This window comes from Triticum aestivum, chromosome 6D, assembly GCF_018294505.1.
Source record: "Triticum aestivum cultivar Chinese Spring chromosome 6D, IWGSC CS RefSeq v2.1, whole genome shotgun sequence".
Lineage (NCBI taxonomy): Eukaryota > Viridiplantae > Streptophyta > Magnoliopsida > Poales > Poaceae > Triticum > Triticum aestivum.
This window is the reverse complement of record NC_057811.1, coordinates 35,166,871-35,181,605: the sequence shown is the minus strand read 5'-3', so window position 1 is coordinate 35,181,605 and position 14,735 is coordinate 35,166,871. Positions and strand designations below refer to the sequence as shown.

The window sequence follows — 14,735 nt, the reverse complement described above, 5'->3', positions numbered from 1 at the left end:
TACTATATATAGAACTAGTTTATTTTTAGTAAGTACTACTTTATTTTATTTATAGTAAGTCCTTAGTAGTTGAACTAGTTGATTTAATAGAACTACTATATTTTACTATACATAGAAGTAGTTTATTTTTAGTAAGTACTACTTTATTTATTTATAGTAAGTGCTTAGTAGTTGAACTAGTTGATTTAATAAAACTACTTTATTTTACTATAGAAGTAGTTTATTTTTAGCAAGAAAATTAATAGAACTAGTTTAGTTTTTTAGTTCAAGCAAGTATTCCCGCATCGACGTCGACGATGCGTATCCCACATCCTCGTCGTCGACTCGGCGGAGGAGGCCTGCTTGATCAGAGGGGCCATGTCCGGGACTGGGCTCCGCCGGGCTGGTATTGGGAGGTGCTACCTTCCGGGGGGCGTAGGTTGGTGAGGAGTCAGCCTGTCGTTGACCCGAACCTTGTTTGGTGGCGGTCGCGTGGGCCAGTGGCGGTGCCGAGGCTTCCGGACACCGCGGAGGTGGTACGTCACCGTGTCAGCGAGGAGGACGAGCACGTCCGTCGCTACATGGTTGCGTTGGAGGGCAGGTTCGACAATACCTGACAGGTTCTTCAGGGATCTCACTGGAGCTATGATCCTGTGATGGTTCCTTCTCTTTGGTGTCCACCGCCCGAGCCGATACCCGTCGGGCGCTACGGTTCTAGCTGTATTAGCGATGCTATATGTATGATACTATTCGAGGTGTATTAGTGATAATATTCGACAATGTACGGACGCAAGAGATGATGTAGTTTTGCTTATAATTGAATGCATGCTAATTTGAATACTACTTTATTTTACGATTTGGTTTTGCTTATTGAATGCTTAAATTGGAAAACTACTCCTACTTTGAATGCTAAAATTGGAGAGCACTATGCAAGGCGTATGCATTTGATTAGTTGATAGCTTATAGGGTTTTTGTTTTTGTAGAAATCTAGGAGCCCCCTCCATCATCCCCGCCATCGTCCCCGTCACCGACCCCCCTCCGACCTCGAGGTGAGATCAGCCAAATCTCCATGTCAATATGAGTCCTATAAGATATTTTGAAATGTTTTTGCTCATATTTTCAACCATTGAAATGTAATGGCCATCAAGTTTGAATGCTCATATGATGTAGAGAAAAACATGTATAATTCCATTCCGGCAAATTTCAGGCGCTCGATATGTCCTTTTTTAGAAAGATAATTAAATGATATTTCGGGTTCACTTTAAGTCTGTTGAGTCTCCACCATATATGAGAGGACGAAGAATCCCGACTGTTGTCGTGGGGGTAGCTTCTCCTTCGTTCCCGTGTGCTAGAAAATTTGGTGTAATACACTCGGGAACGAAAGGAGGAGCTACCATCACCGACGGTCGCAAATGTCAGAGAGGAATTAGTGAGGGAGAGTCTCCACCATATATGAGAGGACGAAGAATCCCGACTGTTGTCGTGGGGGTAGCTTGTCCTTCGTTCCCGTGTGCTAGACAATTTGGTGTAATGCACTCGGGAACGAAAGGAGGAGCTACCATCACCGACGGTCGCAAATGTCAGAGAGGAATCAGTGAGGGAGAGTCTCCACCATATATGAGAGGACGAAGAATCCCGACTGTTGTCGTGGGGGTAGCTTCTCCTTCGTTCCCGTGTGCTAGACAATTTGGTGTAATGCACTCGGGAACGAAAGGAGGTGCTACCATCACCGACGGTCGAATATATACACCACGTGAGCTGAGAGTTTTCAAGAAAAGACTCGACAGACCGATAGTCAACCCGTGATGAATAATAATGTTCTAATTTAGTTTTTGTATTACATATATTTAATTGTACAAGTTTAATCTTTGAATTATGAACATAGGAAATGTCGTACTCGGATGACGAAAGTCTCCCGGGGGAGTGCGACTCGTGCCACGACGACCGAGGTCTGTGCGACAGGCCTCACCTGGACGAAGATCGGCGCTTCAGCATTAAGCTCGAGGAGACCTTCGATGTTGAAACGGTACGCAACGACGACAAGTGTTTTTTTCGTAATTAAGCACGACTTCAACTATTTCAACGTGTACTTTTCATCTTTTACAATTCGACTAGCTTATCCCATGCCATGCAAGACGCTATGTCTTGGAGAGGATGGGTTTTGAAGACCATGAAAGTTTCGAAACAAAGAAAATTCACCTAAGTACCCATCATAGTATGGATTTTGAAGTACATCTGTATAATTATGAGAGAGGAACCCATTTTGGTTGCAAAAAATGGGAAGCACTTTGCAAGATGTATGGTTTTTATGAGAATAATGCTTGTCACCATGGATCTTGGTGATCCTCAAATCGAGCAAGACAATATGAACATTTGGGTCCTTGTTGATACGCCTCCAATTCTACAGCTATGTGAATTTCCCAAACATAGTTATTAGCTAATTTATATTGTTTATTTCAAAATAGTTGACAGCTTATTTCCATTGACAACTTATTTTTATTCTTCAACGAATGTGCGGAAGATGGTAGACAGAACCTACTACACCGATGGCTCCGAATTAGCTTATTAGGAGAAAAATCATCTGATCACATTTTGTACTGATCTTGAGAATTACAATATCTACAATCAAACTCCTCAACATTATGGTCAATACGTGCCACTAGTGCACGTGTTGAACTACGGTAACTTCCATGGAGATACCCTGGTAAGGTTTTTTACTATTACGACATCCGTGCATCTTTTGCATACTTCTAAACCTAGTACATCATTGCTAACTATGAAGTTATTACTATGTTTTCAACAGAGAATCCCGATGGATTGTGTGCCTCATTCGATGTATCAGAATGGTAGCCTTGATGTTTTGAACATACGGCCAGGTCATCCTACGAATCTCAACTGTCCATACCGGATTTCTAAAAGAAGTGGAGCATGAAAATCAAAGAATGGAAAAAATGTATGGACAGTCGTAAGGAGGTTCTTGGAAGCAAAAGGAAGCGAAGCGCAAGAATTGGAGACAGGATGATCTCCATTCTCCATAATGGAGAGTCAGGGTCTATATTGTTTTATGCTATTTTACCTTAAAGAGGGTATTTAGGTCCTACATAATACTGATGATCATGTGCTAAAAATAATTAAGTAGGGTTGGTTCGATGACTATGAGGATGATGATCGTATGACTTGTTATTAATAACGAGTAGAAGTTGTATGATGATAATTAGTAGGACTTGTTATTATGATGATGCATGATGCGAGCATGAAGAGTTATTATATATCAGTGGGTGAAATGAACATGGATTGGATTGAAGTGAAGGCAACATGCATGTGGTGCATGTCAAAAGTAGTACTAATCCAAACTTGATCAAGTTAGGATTAGTATTACTTTCGACATGCACCACATGTTGCCTTCACTTCAATCTAAGCCATGTTTAGGCATAGCAGTAGCATTGATAAACCAAGCACGGAGATAAGAGAGGACACTTCTCTCTATTAGCTAGCTAACACCCTAAATTAACTCCCAAAACCCCCTAAACCACCCCCTTTCAAAAAAAAACCTCAGCTCCTGCCAGCTGCTAACGCGTGGATGCCTTTTGGTCCCGGTTGGTGCCACCAACCGGGACCAAAGGACCACCTGCCTGGGCTCGCCGCAGCGGCCACGTGGAGGCCCATCTGTTCCGGTTGGTGTAAGAACCGGGACTAAAGGTATAGGGCTTTAGTACCGACCCTTTAGTCCCGGTTCCACAACCGGGACAAATGGGCCTTACGAACCGGGACAAATGGCCCTTTTTCTACTAGTGTTAGTTAGACTTCTTTTCACGAACGCAAGCTTTGCGTATCATTTCATTGTTAGAGAGAATAAGAACGAGTACAAACGAGGGTACAACACATGACACAGATGCAAGAAAGCGTGAACATGGTGTTCGGAGCAGAGGAACAAGGGATTCTCGGCCCTAACGGAGGTAACACCACAGCGAAATCTACCAAGCCCAAAACTACGTACAGAGGCGGGCTGAACCAACATGACATCCAACATCGCTAAAAGCCAATACTGATGGACGCTGCAAGTGAGCAAAATAGTGCCTTCATGAAGGAGAAAGACGACGTGATGCCGTCCCATCGGATCCAAGGAATCGGACCTTAGGGTTTCCCCTGTACTCCAAGAGGACCTTAGTTAGATTTAGTAATGTATGTATACAAACAGCATTTTTGTTTCACTTTCGCTACATGTCAGCTGATTGACTTTTACATTTTGGGTCAATTGATTTGTTTAACCGTTGATTGCTGCTCCAAGAAGCGTCCTAGTTGTTTTTTTCCTGTTGTGTGTGTTGTCCTGTATTGGGCTGGACGATTGACCCCTATTTTGGGTCAGTTGATTTCTTGTTGGGCTGTTCTTGTTGGGCTGAAGCCCATTACATGTTTTCTTATTAGGCTGTTTATGTGCGTATTTGCTTATGTTTTTTTGTCGGTATTTATGGTTATATTCTGGATGTTGGGTGAATGCAAAATATGTACACGTAAGTAATTTATAATATGTGTATAAATTGTAATTCTGTGAAAAACACACTATTATGTGTTTATTTCTTACATACAATTAAAATAGTACGGTTTCATTACAATTGTATTTTCTGTGAAAATTTCACTACCATATGCATATTCTTGCATATTATTGAAAGCCCAATTGTTTGTATATATTGTGTGTGAATTTTGTTATTGTTTGATTATTCTCTAATTTCTTTCTTCTTAAAGGGTAATATCAATGCAACTAACTCATTCTTACAGAAATCTTCATTATTTTGATTTTGTTGTAGTAGTTATTTCATTTTTTTGAAGGTAATACCAAAACCACTAATTCATTTTTTTCTTACAAAACTTCATTATTTTGTTTTTGATTTACTGTTTGTTTTATTTTTCTTTTTTTAATGGTAATACCAATGTCACTAATTCATTCCTTCTTACGAAACTTTCTTTTTTGTGAGAATTCTACTATTATATACATATTCTTGTATATTATAAAAAAGTGCAATTTCTGCGTAAAATGTGTGCAAATTTCTAATTTTTTTAGTTTCTATTTTTATTTTCTGTCTCTATGCATTTTTCTTTTTATTTTTTTCTTTCCGTTATTGGTTATTTTTTTGTGGGTTTCTGGCTGAATGTAATTATATACATATAAATACTATATAATATGTGCCAAAATTTGATGATTATATGATTATTTTTGCATATTACGATAAAGTGCAATGTCGATGCATAGTTGTGCGCAAGTTTTTTTTATATTATTTTATTTCTTCTTAAAGGAAATGAATTATTTCAGTTACACTATGTGTAAATTATAGTAGAATGCGAAAGATGCACTATTATATGCTTATTCTTTGCATATTTCAAAAAGTGCAATATCAGTGCAAATTGTGTGCACATTTTGAAAGTTTTTTTCTTTCCTTTATTGGTTATTTTTTTGTTTTTGTTGGTTTTTGGTTGAGTGTAATTATATACATACAAATAGTATATAATGTGTGCCCAAATTTCATGATTATATGATTATTTTTGCATATTACGATAAAATGCAATTTGAGTGCAAAGCTGTGGGCAAGTTTTTTTATTATTTTCTTTCTTCTTAAAAAATGGATTGTTTCAGTTACACTTTATGTAAATTATAGTAGAATGCGAAAATGCACTATTATATGCTTATTATCTTTGCCTATTTCAAAAAGTGCAGTCTCGGTGCAAATTGTGCGCAAGTTTTGAAAGTTTTTTCTTTTCAGCTTCTTTTTGTTAAAGTGTTTTGTACTTTCCTATAAAATTTCATTATTTTGATTTTGTTCTGTTTTTTTGAAAGGATTATAGCAATGCCACGAATTCGTTCTTCTATAGAAAACTTCATTTTCTAAGTTTTTTATTTCATTTGTAGTTTTCTTTTGTAAGGATAATGCTGATGTCCCTAATCAATTACTTTTTATAAAACACTTTTTTGCGGAAATCTCACTATGTTATGCTCATTTTTGCATAGTAATAATACATTTTCCACATATGTGTATGTGTAAAAATAAATATGTGTGAGAGTGCTATTCATCGGTGAGATTGCACATGTATAAAAATAAATATACATGTGTGAGACTGGACATATAACCACTGACCATTGCATGCAAATATGTGTGAGAGTGCTATTCATTGGTCATCTTTTTTTTTTAGTCTATTCATTGGTCATCTACAAAGGCTTGGCAAATATACTACACTGTCGTACCGGACTGGAGCAGCCGAGTTCATGGTCCAGCTGTGGGCTTGTGCAGACGCTGCGTAATTGACTGAAACAGGGTTTGGGTCAATCGACTGCCCCAATACTCAAGTAGCCAGTCCCTGTTTGTTTTAGACTATAGGGCATTTCTTTTCTTTGGCGGGGAGGCATACAAACAAGTTACCAGTAGGTCCATGCTTAGTTCCCTGGGTGCCGACTAAAACGACAAGCTCACGCAGTGGAACTCCACGGTCCACACTCCAGGATAAAACTTGTATCGATCCTCGCACGAACCAGTCGTCTCCGCGCACACATGCCCGGCTGCCTCCCGCTTGGCGTGAGGCGACCAAATCGACGGTGTCACCGTCGACGACGAGCATGCGTGTATGTACGCATGTGCAGGATGCACTGGTGTTCCAGATTAACAAGTGATTTCTTAATTAATGACACGACACGGTCGGTCTTTAAAACGCAACTACGACCGTCAAACGGCAAGAAAATTAAGATTGTTTATACTTAAAATACAAAACCATTGATCTCGACGTTGTCAGGCCCTCGCACTTGGTCGCTGGCTGGAGGAAGAACCGAGCGGAGCTGTCAATTTCGCTCGCTGCACCAACTAAACTGGCTCCATGCTGGCGCCGAGTCGGCCTGACTGATGCATCTTCATCCGCACCAGGATGAGCGCCCCGGCGACTGCTTCACAAAATTCCGCCACTAGAGCAGTTTTCTGGATATCCGAGTCGAGGCGCGGGCTTGGTATTTCGGCTTCGGGGTTGTACGTGACACTGGAATGGGCATGGACAGCCCATCCCGAGAACCCTAAGCCAGGTCAGGCTTGGCATTTGGGTTGGGCTCGGGCCACATTTTCCACCCTGGAAGGTAGTTCGGCCCAGGCTCGGGCTTCTGTTTTTCATGATTTCAGGCCAGACTTTCGGGCTTCGGGCCGGGCTTGCACGGGAATGTGACAAAAAAGTGTCATTCCTGTTGGGCTTACACGGGGAGGTGACAAACTTGACGGGCTTTTGGGCTTCGGGCTTGCGTTCGGGCCGACAGGCTTGGAAAAGGAGTAATTTTCAGACCTCGAGCTTCGGGCTTGTGTTTGGGACGGGCATAGGCTTGGAGAAGGAGTAACTTTCGGACTTGGGTCGGGCTCGGGCTTGGAATTTGAATGCCGGGATCTGGTAGGCCCGGGCCGACTAGCGAGCAGGTTTTTGCGCAAATAATTTTTTGTCAAACCTTGGATGCACATTCGATGGACAAGATAGGCGTCCAAATAAAAAAGGCATATGAGAGAGTTGCAATAACGCCGCCAATTCAAAAGTCGAGCAAGAGTACAGGAGATGCCACGCCCAACAAGAGGCACCCGAAACTCAGTGCAAAGCAGTGCTAACGAGAGACCCTCCATGCATGCATCAAGTTCAGTTTCGAGGGCATCCCGGCATGAAAAAATGCTCTCTGCACGAGGAAAAATAAAATAACCGAGCCACGTTCGTCACACAACACCATGCCCTCTTGATTAATCAAGATGGCAAGTCTTTGCTTCTGCTAAAAAAAAGGCAAGTCTTGGACGTTGTTGTTTCATTATCAACAGACGGAAGGGGCGGCCGGAGGGCTAGTGGAATAACTCGAACATAAGGAAAAAAAATAATTTTACCTAACCGGCCGGTGTGAAGAGAACTTCGATCGTTTTGCAATTTGCAGGGAGACTCGAGCTTCATATGGTTAGGGGTCAACAATATAAGTAAAATCGACTACACGACTTTCTCAAACATCACACTATAATATTTTGAAACAGCTGTTGTTGTGTAAGATTGAGTTTTTATTTTTGAGAACCGATAGGATTGAGTATTAGTAGTAAGTTTTTCTTTAGCAACACAATCCGTGTGCTGTTTGAAGCGTTCTTGCGCCATTAATTAGGAGCCACTAGCCAGCTACCAAAGAACCAGTGTCACTAGTATATTATCGGCGAGACGGCGACTCACCTACTCCTACTCCTACTCCTACTCCTACTCCTGCCGGATCCATCACATGCTGGCTGCCCGCGCCATGGAAGGCTAGCTTGCCGGGTCTCGCGACCGACGACGCGCCCCGCCCGCTATATAACCATAATCAGAGCGGTTGTTGGGGTTTGTCTGTGAGAGGAAGAGGCAGGCGCGGCAATATAATCTATCAGGCTCGATCTGCAGAGAGCAAGGATGAAGAAGCACACCATCCAAGTGCCGTCGCCGCGGCCGTACCACCTCCTCGACGCCGGAGAGGAGCCGGAGGGAGGCGTCGCCGTGCGTGCGCCGCTCCTTCGCCAGGTACGTACGCGACGCCCCCCGCCGTGGGCTAGCTAGCTCCATCATCCTTTTTCATGTTTTTTCTGAGAGTACGCCAACATCATACCATAATTTTATAGAAGACAGAAAGATAACTACAAGAAGCTAGCGATGAATGCGAACATTCAAGCCAGCACACGCCAACAAGTTCATCCTCCTCCATGTCAATCCCTTCTTCTTAGCTTGCATGTGTGTTCAGACTTCAGAGTATAGTCATTTTAAAATGGGCTTTCGTCCGGTTTTATAGATAAAGCAAACATCCATGCAACCAATTTTTAAGAGTTATAGCAAATAACATAGCTCGGGCAACAACACAATCACACTCAAAAAACATTAAAGAAATATAGAGAAAAACCAAGTGGCAGTTGAGAAGGTGGCCCTACGAAAAGGATAAATGTGCACGGTAGCTAGAAGCGCATCCGTCATGAGCCCAAGCCGGTCACGACCACGCTGCCAAGAAAGCGGGTGCCAATGCTACAAGAAAGTAAGGAATTGAAGAATGAGTTAGAGGCTTGCCGCAAGAAGACCTACTTAGTCACCATTTTATTACGAGTGGTTCATAACGTCCACGGCATTGGCGCAAAGATTAGCCAGAATAGGCGGCGATTTCAGCCGATCTGGGTAGGCCTGGTCTCAAGGAACTCCGCAAAGTCCAGGGCCTCCCAGTCGGGCCCTAGTGTCTCGCATATGAAACTCCAGAGGGCCCGCACCGCCATGCATGAGAACAAGATGTGGGTCCCACTTTCCGGGACATCGTGCAGGCAGCACAAGCCAGTACCCGGGCCATGCAGCTCAAGCACCTCGGTCCCAGAGGGTAGGCGGTCACATAGTAGTTGTCACACAAAGATCTTGATCTCTAAAGGCAATGGGCCTTCCACAGAGGGGAAATCCACAAAATAGTGGGTGAACGGCATAGTGCATGATATGTCGAACTGACGGATAACTCACCCGAAGGTGAGAGACTCCAGGAAACGGTGTATGGAGAATCCGGCAACACCGGCGGGAGGGCTACCCGCAATCTATCCCACTCAACAATTTCCTCCTGCCCAAATATGCGAGGAACAAGATGTTCCACTGCCCATTCTAGGAGGCCACGGAACCGGAATCTTTGGGTCAGTGCAGATAGCAAATAGACTAGGAAAACCAAGCCGAAGTGCCTCGTCACCAACCCATGGATCCAGTGCTACCTTCCCTGATATGTCTACAATACCAAATATATAAAGTATGAAGGTTCATCTTATAATGAAGCTAATGATAAATTTGGCATTCTAGATGTAAATGTTCTTCTCTAAAAATTTGATCAAAGTTTGTGATGCTTGACTTTTCAAAAAATCTATATGTACAACATTACGAAATAGAGAGTATGAAAAATCGCGTGCATGCTTTCTCAAACATCATGCAGTAAAATACATATTTGCAAACAGCTGTAGTGTAAGATTGCTTTTTATTTTTGAACCTTTTTTTATGGTAATATGTGTCTCATTCATATTATAAAGATTAAAGTATAGGTTACATAAAGGCCGACATGAAAAACTGAAAAGGCAACAGAACGCCTCTGATCTTGACACCAATACCCGTCACCTGCTTCCGACACCACCATAGCGGTCACCGAAAGAAAAAAAAATGGCGGATCACTTACCCGAGCTCGATGCGTCTCCATCGCTAATATGCAGCTTTGCGGACCTCCAAGGCAGCTCGCCAAAGACAAAACCATTATCGCTGAACGAATCAGATCTGGGCAACATCCCGGACACGCCTTCGAACTCCAGATCTGGCACCCCCACCCCACATGACTAATAATTCGGAGGAGGAAACCATACCTGTCATACACGAACCACGAGTCCAGCACACGTTCTGTCTTCCAAATGTCATCGATGCAGACCACAATCTGCATGCGCTCCTCGACTACCTCCCAAACTCCGTGCTGACGTTAGAGCAGACGCCGTCGCAACGGCGGAGCCCGAGGACACATGTCCACCACAAGGATGCTGCCACCACAACATCCCCGCTTGAACAGGCTGGATCCGAGATCCTTCACCGACAATAGAGACTATCACCTCACTGGAGAAGAATCTGAAGCTTCTTTATTCAGCATTGCCGTTGCCGCCGCCGTAGCCATGACGTCGAACGATCCAAGACCCTAAGCTTCTTGGGTCCTAAAAACCTAAAGTTAAAACGATCCACACGCGCGGGATCCGGCGACCCCCCTCATTACCGATGACCCCCTCATTACCGACGACCAAAAGGTCGTTGGCGGAAGAGAGCCGCTGGAAGACAGTGCAGGAAGGAGCGGCTCTGCTGACGGCGGCGGCTAGGTTTTGCTACACGAGGAAAACGATCGCAGAACCGTATGGTCCTCATTTTAATTTTTGAACTGGTAAGGTCAAGTACTGGTAGTAGTAAGTATTTTTTGAGTATATAGTAACAATCCGTGGCGTTTGAAGCGTTCTGGCGCCATTAATTAGGCGCCACTAGCTAGCCACCCAGACCCAGTGGAACTAGTCTATTACCGGCGAGACGGCGATCGACTCACCTACCCCTGGCCCTGCCCGATCCATCACATGCTGGCTGCCCGCGCCATGGAGGGCTAGCTTTTGCCCGGTCTCGCGACCGACGACGCGCCCGCCCGCTATATAACCAGCGTGGTTGTTGTGCGTCTCCGTGAGAGAGCGGGGAGCTAGAGAAGAGGAGTCCGGCGCCACAGTCTACCAGGCGCGACCTGCAGAGAGCGACGATGAAGAAGCACAGCATCCAAGTGCCGTCGCCGCGGCCGTACGTCGTCCTCGACGCCGGCGAGGAGCCGGAGCGAGGCTTCGCCGTGCGCGCGCCGCTCCTGCGCCAGGTACGCACGCTCCGCCTCCCGCCGTCGGCTTTATAGCTCCGCAACGTATCGTCCATCTCGATCGATCTTTCTTCTGCTTAGCTTGCATTTAGATTTTAGAACGAACCAGCCGGCGGCGTTTTGATCAGCTTGATTGATTAATTGCTTGGATGGATCGATTCGGTCGATGGTCAACTCATCAGCATCTTGAGATTGGGGATAAGTTTGTACGACTGGTTCAAGCAATCCATGACTGTCAATGGCGTGCGTCGGAACTTAATTAGTACGCATTTTTTACGGGCTGTTGAAATGTAGCAACCATGGACTGAGTCTAAAGCTAATCACGATCAAGATTAATTGACTATGTGCATACACATCACGATCGGTTGGTGGATGCATTGAGGCATCAATGTTGGGTACTACTAGGTAGGATCGGACGGGTAGCAGCAGGTAGAAAACAAACACAAAAACAAGTACAACCAGCGGTGCATCGCTCCAAAGGCTGACAACTAAGTACGCATGCTTTACAGTTTGTCTCTGTTAATTAAACTATGCGCATCATGGCGGCTAACACTGTGCAATTTGGCTCTGCTTTCATCATCGTACTGCCTATTAAAATTAAAATTATGATCTTCCCAGTTAATAACACGTGGTCCACATAAAAAATATATGTTCAGAGATTCGTTCATTTCTGCCGGCTAGTACAGTAATTTACAAGTTGTGCAATTTGTTATTCAGTGTCATACTCCTACTACTGTTATTCCTCTGCTGTTCATTGGATTCGGCTTTCTCACTCTGTTTCTTCTTGGATTGGAATCATGGGCAGCTCACCTACCGTTCGTCTCCGTCGTTCAAACGATCCAAGAGCGGCCTCGCCTCCCCCTCCTTCTCGGCGTCGCCCTCCTTCTCGGCGTCCCCTTCCTTCTCCTACTTGGCCTCCCCCAGGCCCAGGGTCCTGCCTTCCCCGAGGATCAATGAACACGAGACCCTGCTCGCCATTCCCTCGCCCACGATCCAAGAGGAGGCCCCGCTACCGCCGCTTCTCGACGACCACAACAGACCCAGCAGCAAGGCGCCATTCGTAGTGCTAGGTAAGCTCCAGCCTCTATGCCTCCATGTCCATGTCTCTCTTGAGAAATCTGAAGGATGAATGATGATCACTAACGTGCTTGACAATGGCGGTGGTGCAGGGTTCGAGTGCCTGGAGAGCACGGCGTTCAACGGCATCTCCACGAACCTGGTGGTGTACCTGGAGACGGTGCTGCACGGCAGCAACCTCGCGAGCGCCTCCAGCGTCACCACCTGGATCGGCACCAGCTACCTGACGCCCATCTTCGGCGCCGTCGTCGCCGACACCTACTGGGGCAACTACAACACCATCCTCGTCTCCCTCGCCTTCTACCTGCTCGGCATGATCCTCGTCACCTCCTCGGCCTTCCTCCCCGTCGCCGCGGCCGGCGGCGCCGTCGCCGGCGCGACCGGCTTCTTCAGCGCCAAGACGCTGGCGTTCGTGGGGCTCTACCTGGTGGCCATCGGGAGCGGCGGCGTGCGGTCCTCGCTGCTCCCCTTCGGCGCGGAGCAGTTCGACGATGCCGTCGTGGCAGACCGGGAGGGCAAGGCGGCCTTCTTCAGCCTCTTCTACCTCTGCGTCGACTTCGGGCCCATCGTCTCCGGCCTCCTCATCGTCTACATCCAGCAGAACGTCAGCTGGGCGCTCGGCTTCGGGATCGCCACCGCCTGCATCGCCGCCGCCTACGCCGCATTCCTGCTCGCCACGCCCATGTACAAGCGCACCATGCCCACCGGCTCGCCGCTCAAGAGCCTCTGCCAGGTCGTCGTCGCCGCCTGCAGGAAGGTCAGCCTCTGCCCGCCCTCTGACGCCGGCCTCCTCCACGAGGCCAGCGACAAGGACGACGAGCCCAGGATTGCGCACACCGCCGAGTTCAGCTTCTTCGACAAGGCGGCCGTTTACTCGGAGCTGGACCTGGCCGACAGGATCGACGGCGAGCCGGGCTCGTCCTGGAAGCTCTGCACCGTCACGCAGGTCGAGGAGCTCAAGATCCTGCTCCGGCTCCTGCCCGTCTGGACGACCAGCATCATCGTCTCCGTGGCCTACTCCCAGATGAACACCACCTTCATCCAGCAGGGCAGCGCCATGGACATCAACGTGCTGTCCCTCTCCATACCGGCGGCGTCGCTGCTCTCCTTTGAGGTGCTCTGCGTGCTCACCTGGGTGCTCCTCTACGGCTGGGTCATCGTGCCCGCGCTGAGCAGGTTCTCCATCTCCTCGGGCGGGGAGCCGTCGCAGCTGCAGCGGATGGGCGCGGGCCGCGTCCTCATGGCGATCTCCATGGCCATCGCGGCGGTCGTGGAGACGTCCCGCCTCGCCAGCGCGGCGCGCGGCGAGCAGATGAGCATCGCGTGGCAGCTGCCGCAGTACTTCTTCCTCGCCGGCGGGGAGGTCTTCTGCTACATCGCGCAGCTGGAGTTCTTCTACAACGAGGCGCCGGACACCATGAAGAGCATGTGCACCTCGCTGGCGCTGCTCACCATCGCGCTCGGCAGCTACCTCAGCTCCTTCATATACGCCGTCATTGAGCTCCTCACGGCGACGGCGGACAGCCCAGGGTGGATCGCCGACGACCTCAACCAGGGCCACCTCGACTACTTCTTCTGGATAATGGCCGCCATCTCCATGATCAACTTCTTCGTGTACAGCGCCTTTGCCAGGAACTACAAGCTCAAGACGGTCCTCTCGTGATCTCTCTGTTTGTTTGCTCTGCTTTTTGGTCCTTGATATACTTGAGTATTTTATTACACACACCGCACAATGGCGAGTATATATTATTGGGTGTATCCAAATCCAAGCATCATGTACATATACAGGAAACATATATAAGCTCAAGGGCATTTTCAGGATGACTTTGTATCTATCTAGGCGCTGCTCAAAATCCAAGTAAAACAAATACCCAATGCAAAAGTATATCCTTCGAAACTGAAGTAACTTCAGAGTTCAGACTTTGTTTCCTTTTTCTTTTTTAATCTCTTGCATCGAATTGTTCTAGTTCTGTCCCATGAAAAAGTTCACCACGCCATGCATTGGACCAAGGTTTTGGATTCTGGACGGTAACCGGAAAATACCGGGTGGTTACCGAGCGAATTTTAATGAAGTTGGAATCTGAATAAAATTCATTCAAATTCAAACAAATATTGCTCGGTAAGGCGTTTTCTCGTGGCGTACCGAGATTTGCGGTTACTAGGCGGTAACCGAACTTATTGCCCAGTAGCAAGACCTTGCATTGGATCACATTTGACCAGGAAGCGGCATTTTTTCAATAAAGGACGCTTATTATTGACACAAAATTCACATGAAGAGATACAAAAA

General features: G+C 46.3%; 1 protein-coding gene across 2 annotated transcripts; it reads left to right on the top strand.

The window, feature by feature from the left end:
- The first annotated feature begins 8,239 nt into the window (after positions 1–8,239).
- On the top strand, positions 8,240–14,269 carry LOC123143316 (protein NRT1/ PTR FAMILY 8.3). 2 transcript variants are annotated; one of them, XM_044562188.1, is made up of 3 exons: positions 8,240–8,511; positions 12,177–12,441; positions 12,541–14,269. In XM_044562188.1, the coding sequence occupies exons 1-3, from the start codon at positions 8,404–8,406 to the stop codon at positions 14,109–14,111; spliced, it is 1,944 nt and encodes a 647-aa protein (XP_044418123.1). In that variant the 5' UTR covers positions 8,240–8,403; the 3' UTR covers positions 14,112–14,269. The 2 variants fall into 2 exon arrangements, with proteins under 2 accessions (XP_044418123.1, XP_044418122.1); XM_044562187.1 differs by lacking the exon at positions 8,240–8,511 and adding an exon at positions 11,042–11,371.
- The last annotated feature ends 466 nt before the right edge of the window (positions 14,270–14,735 follow it).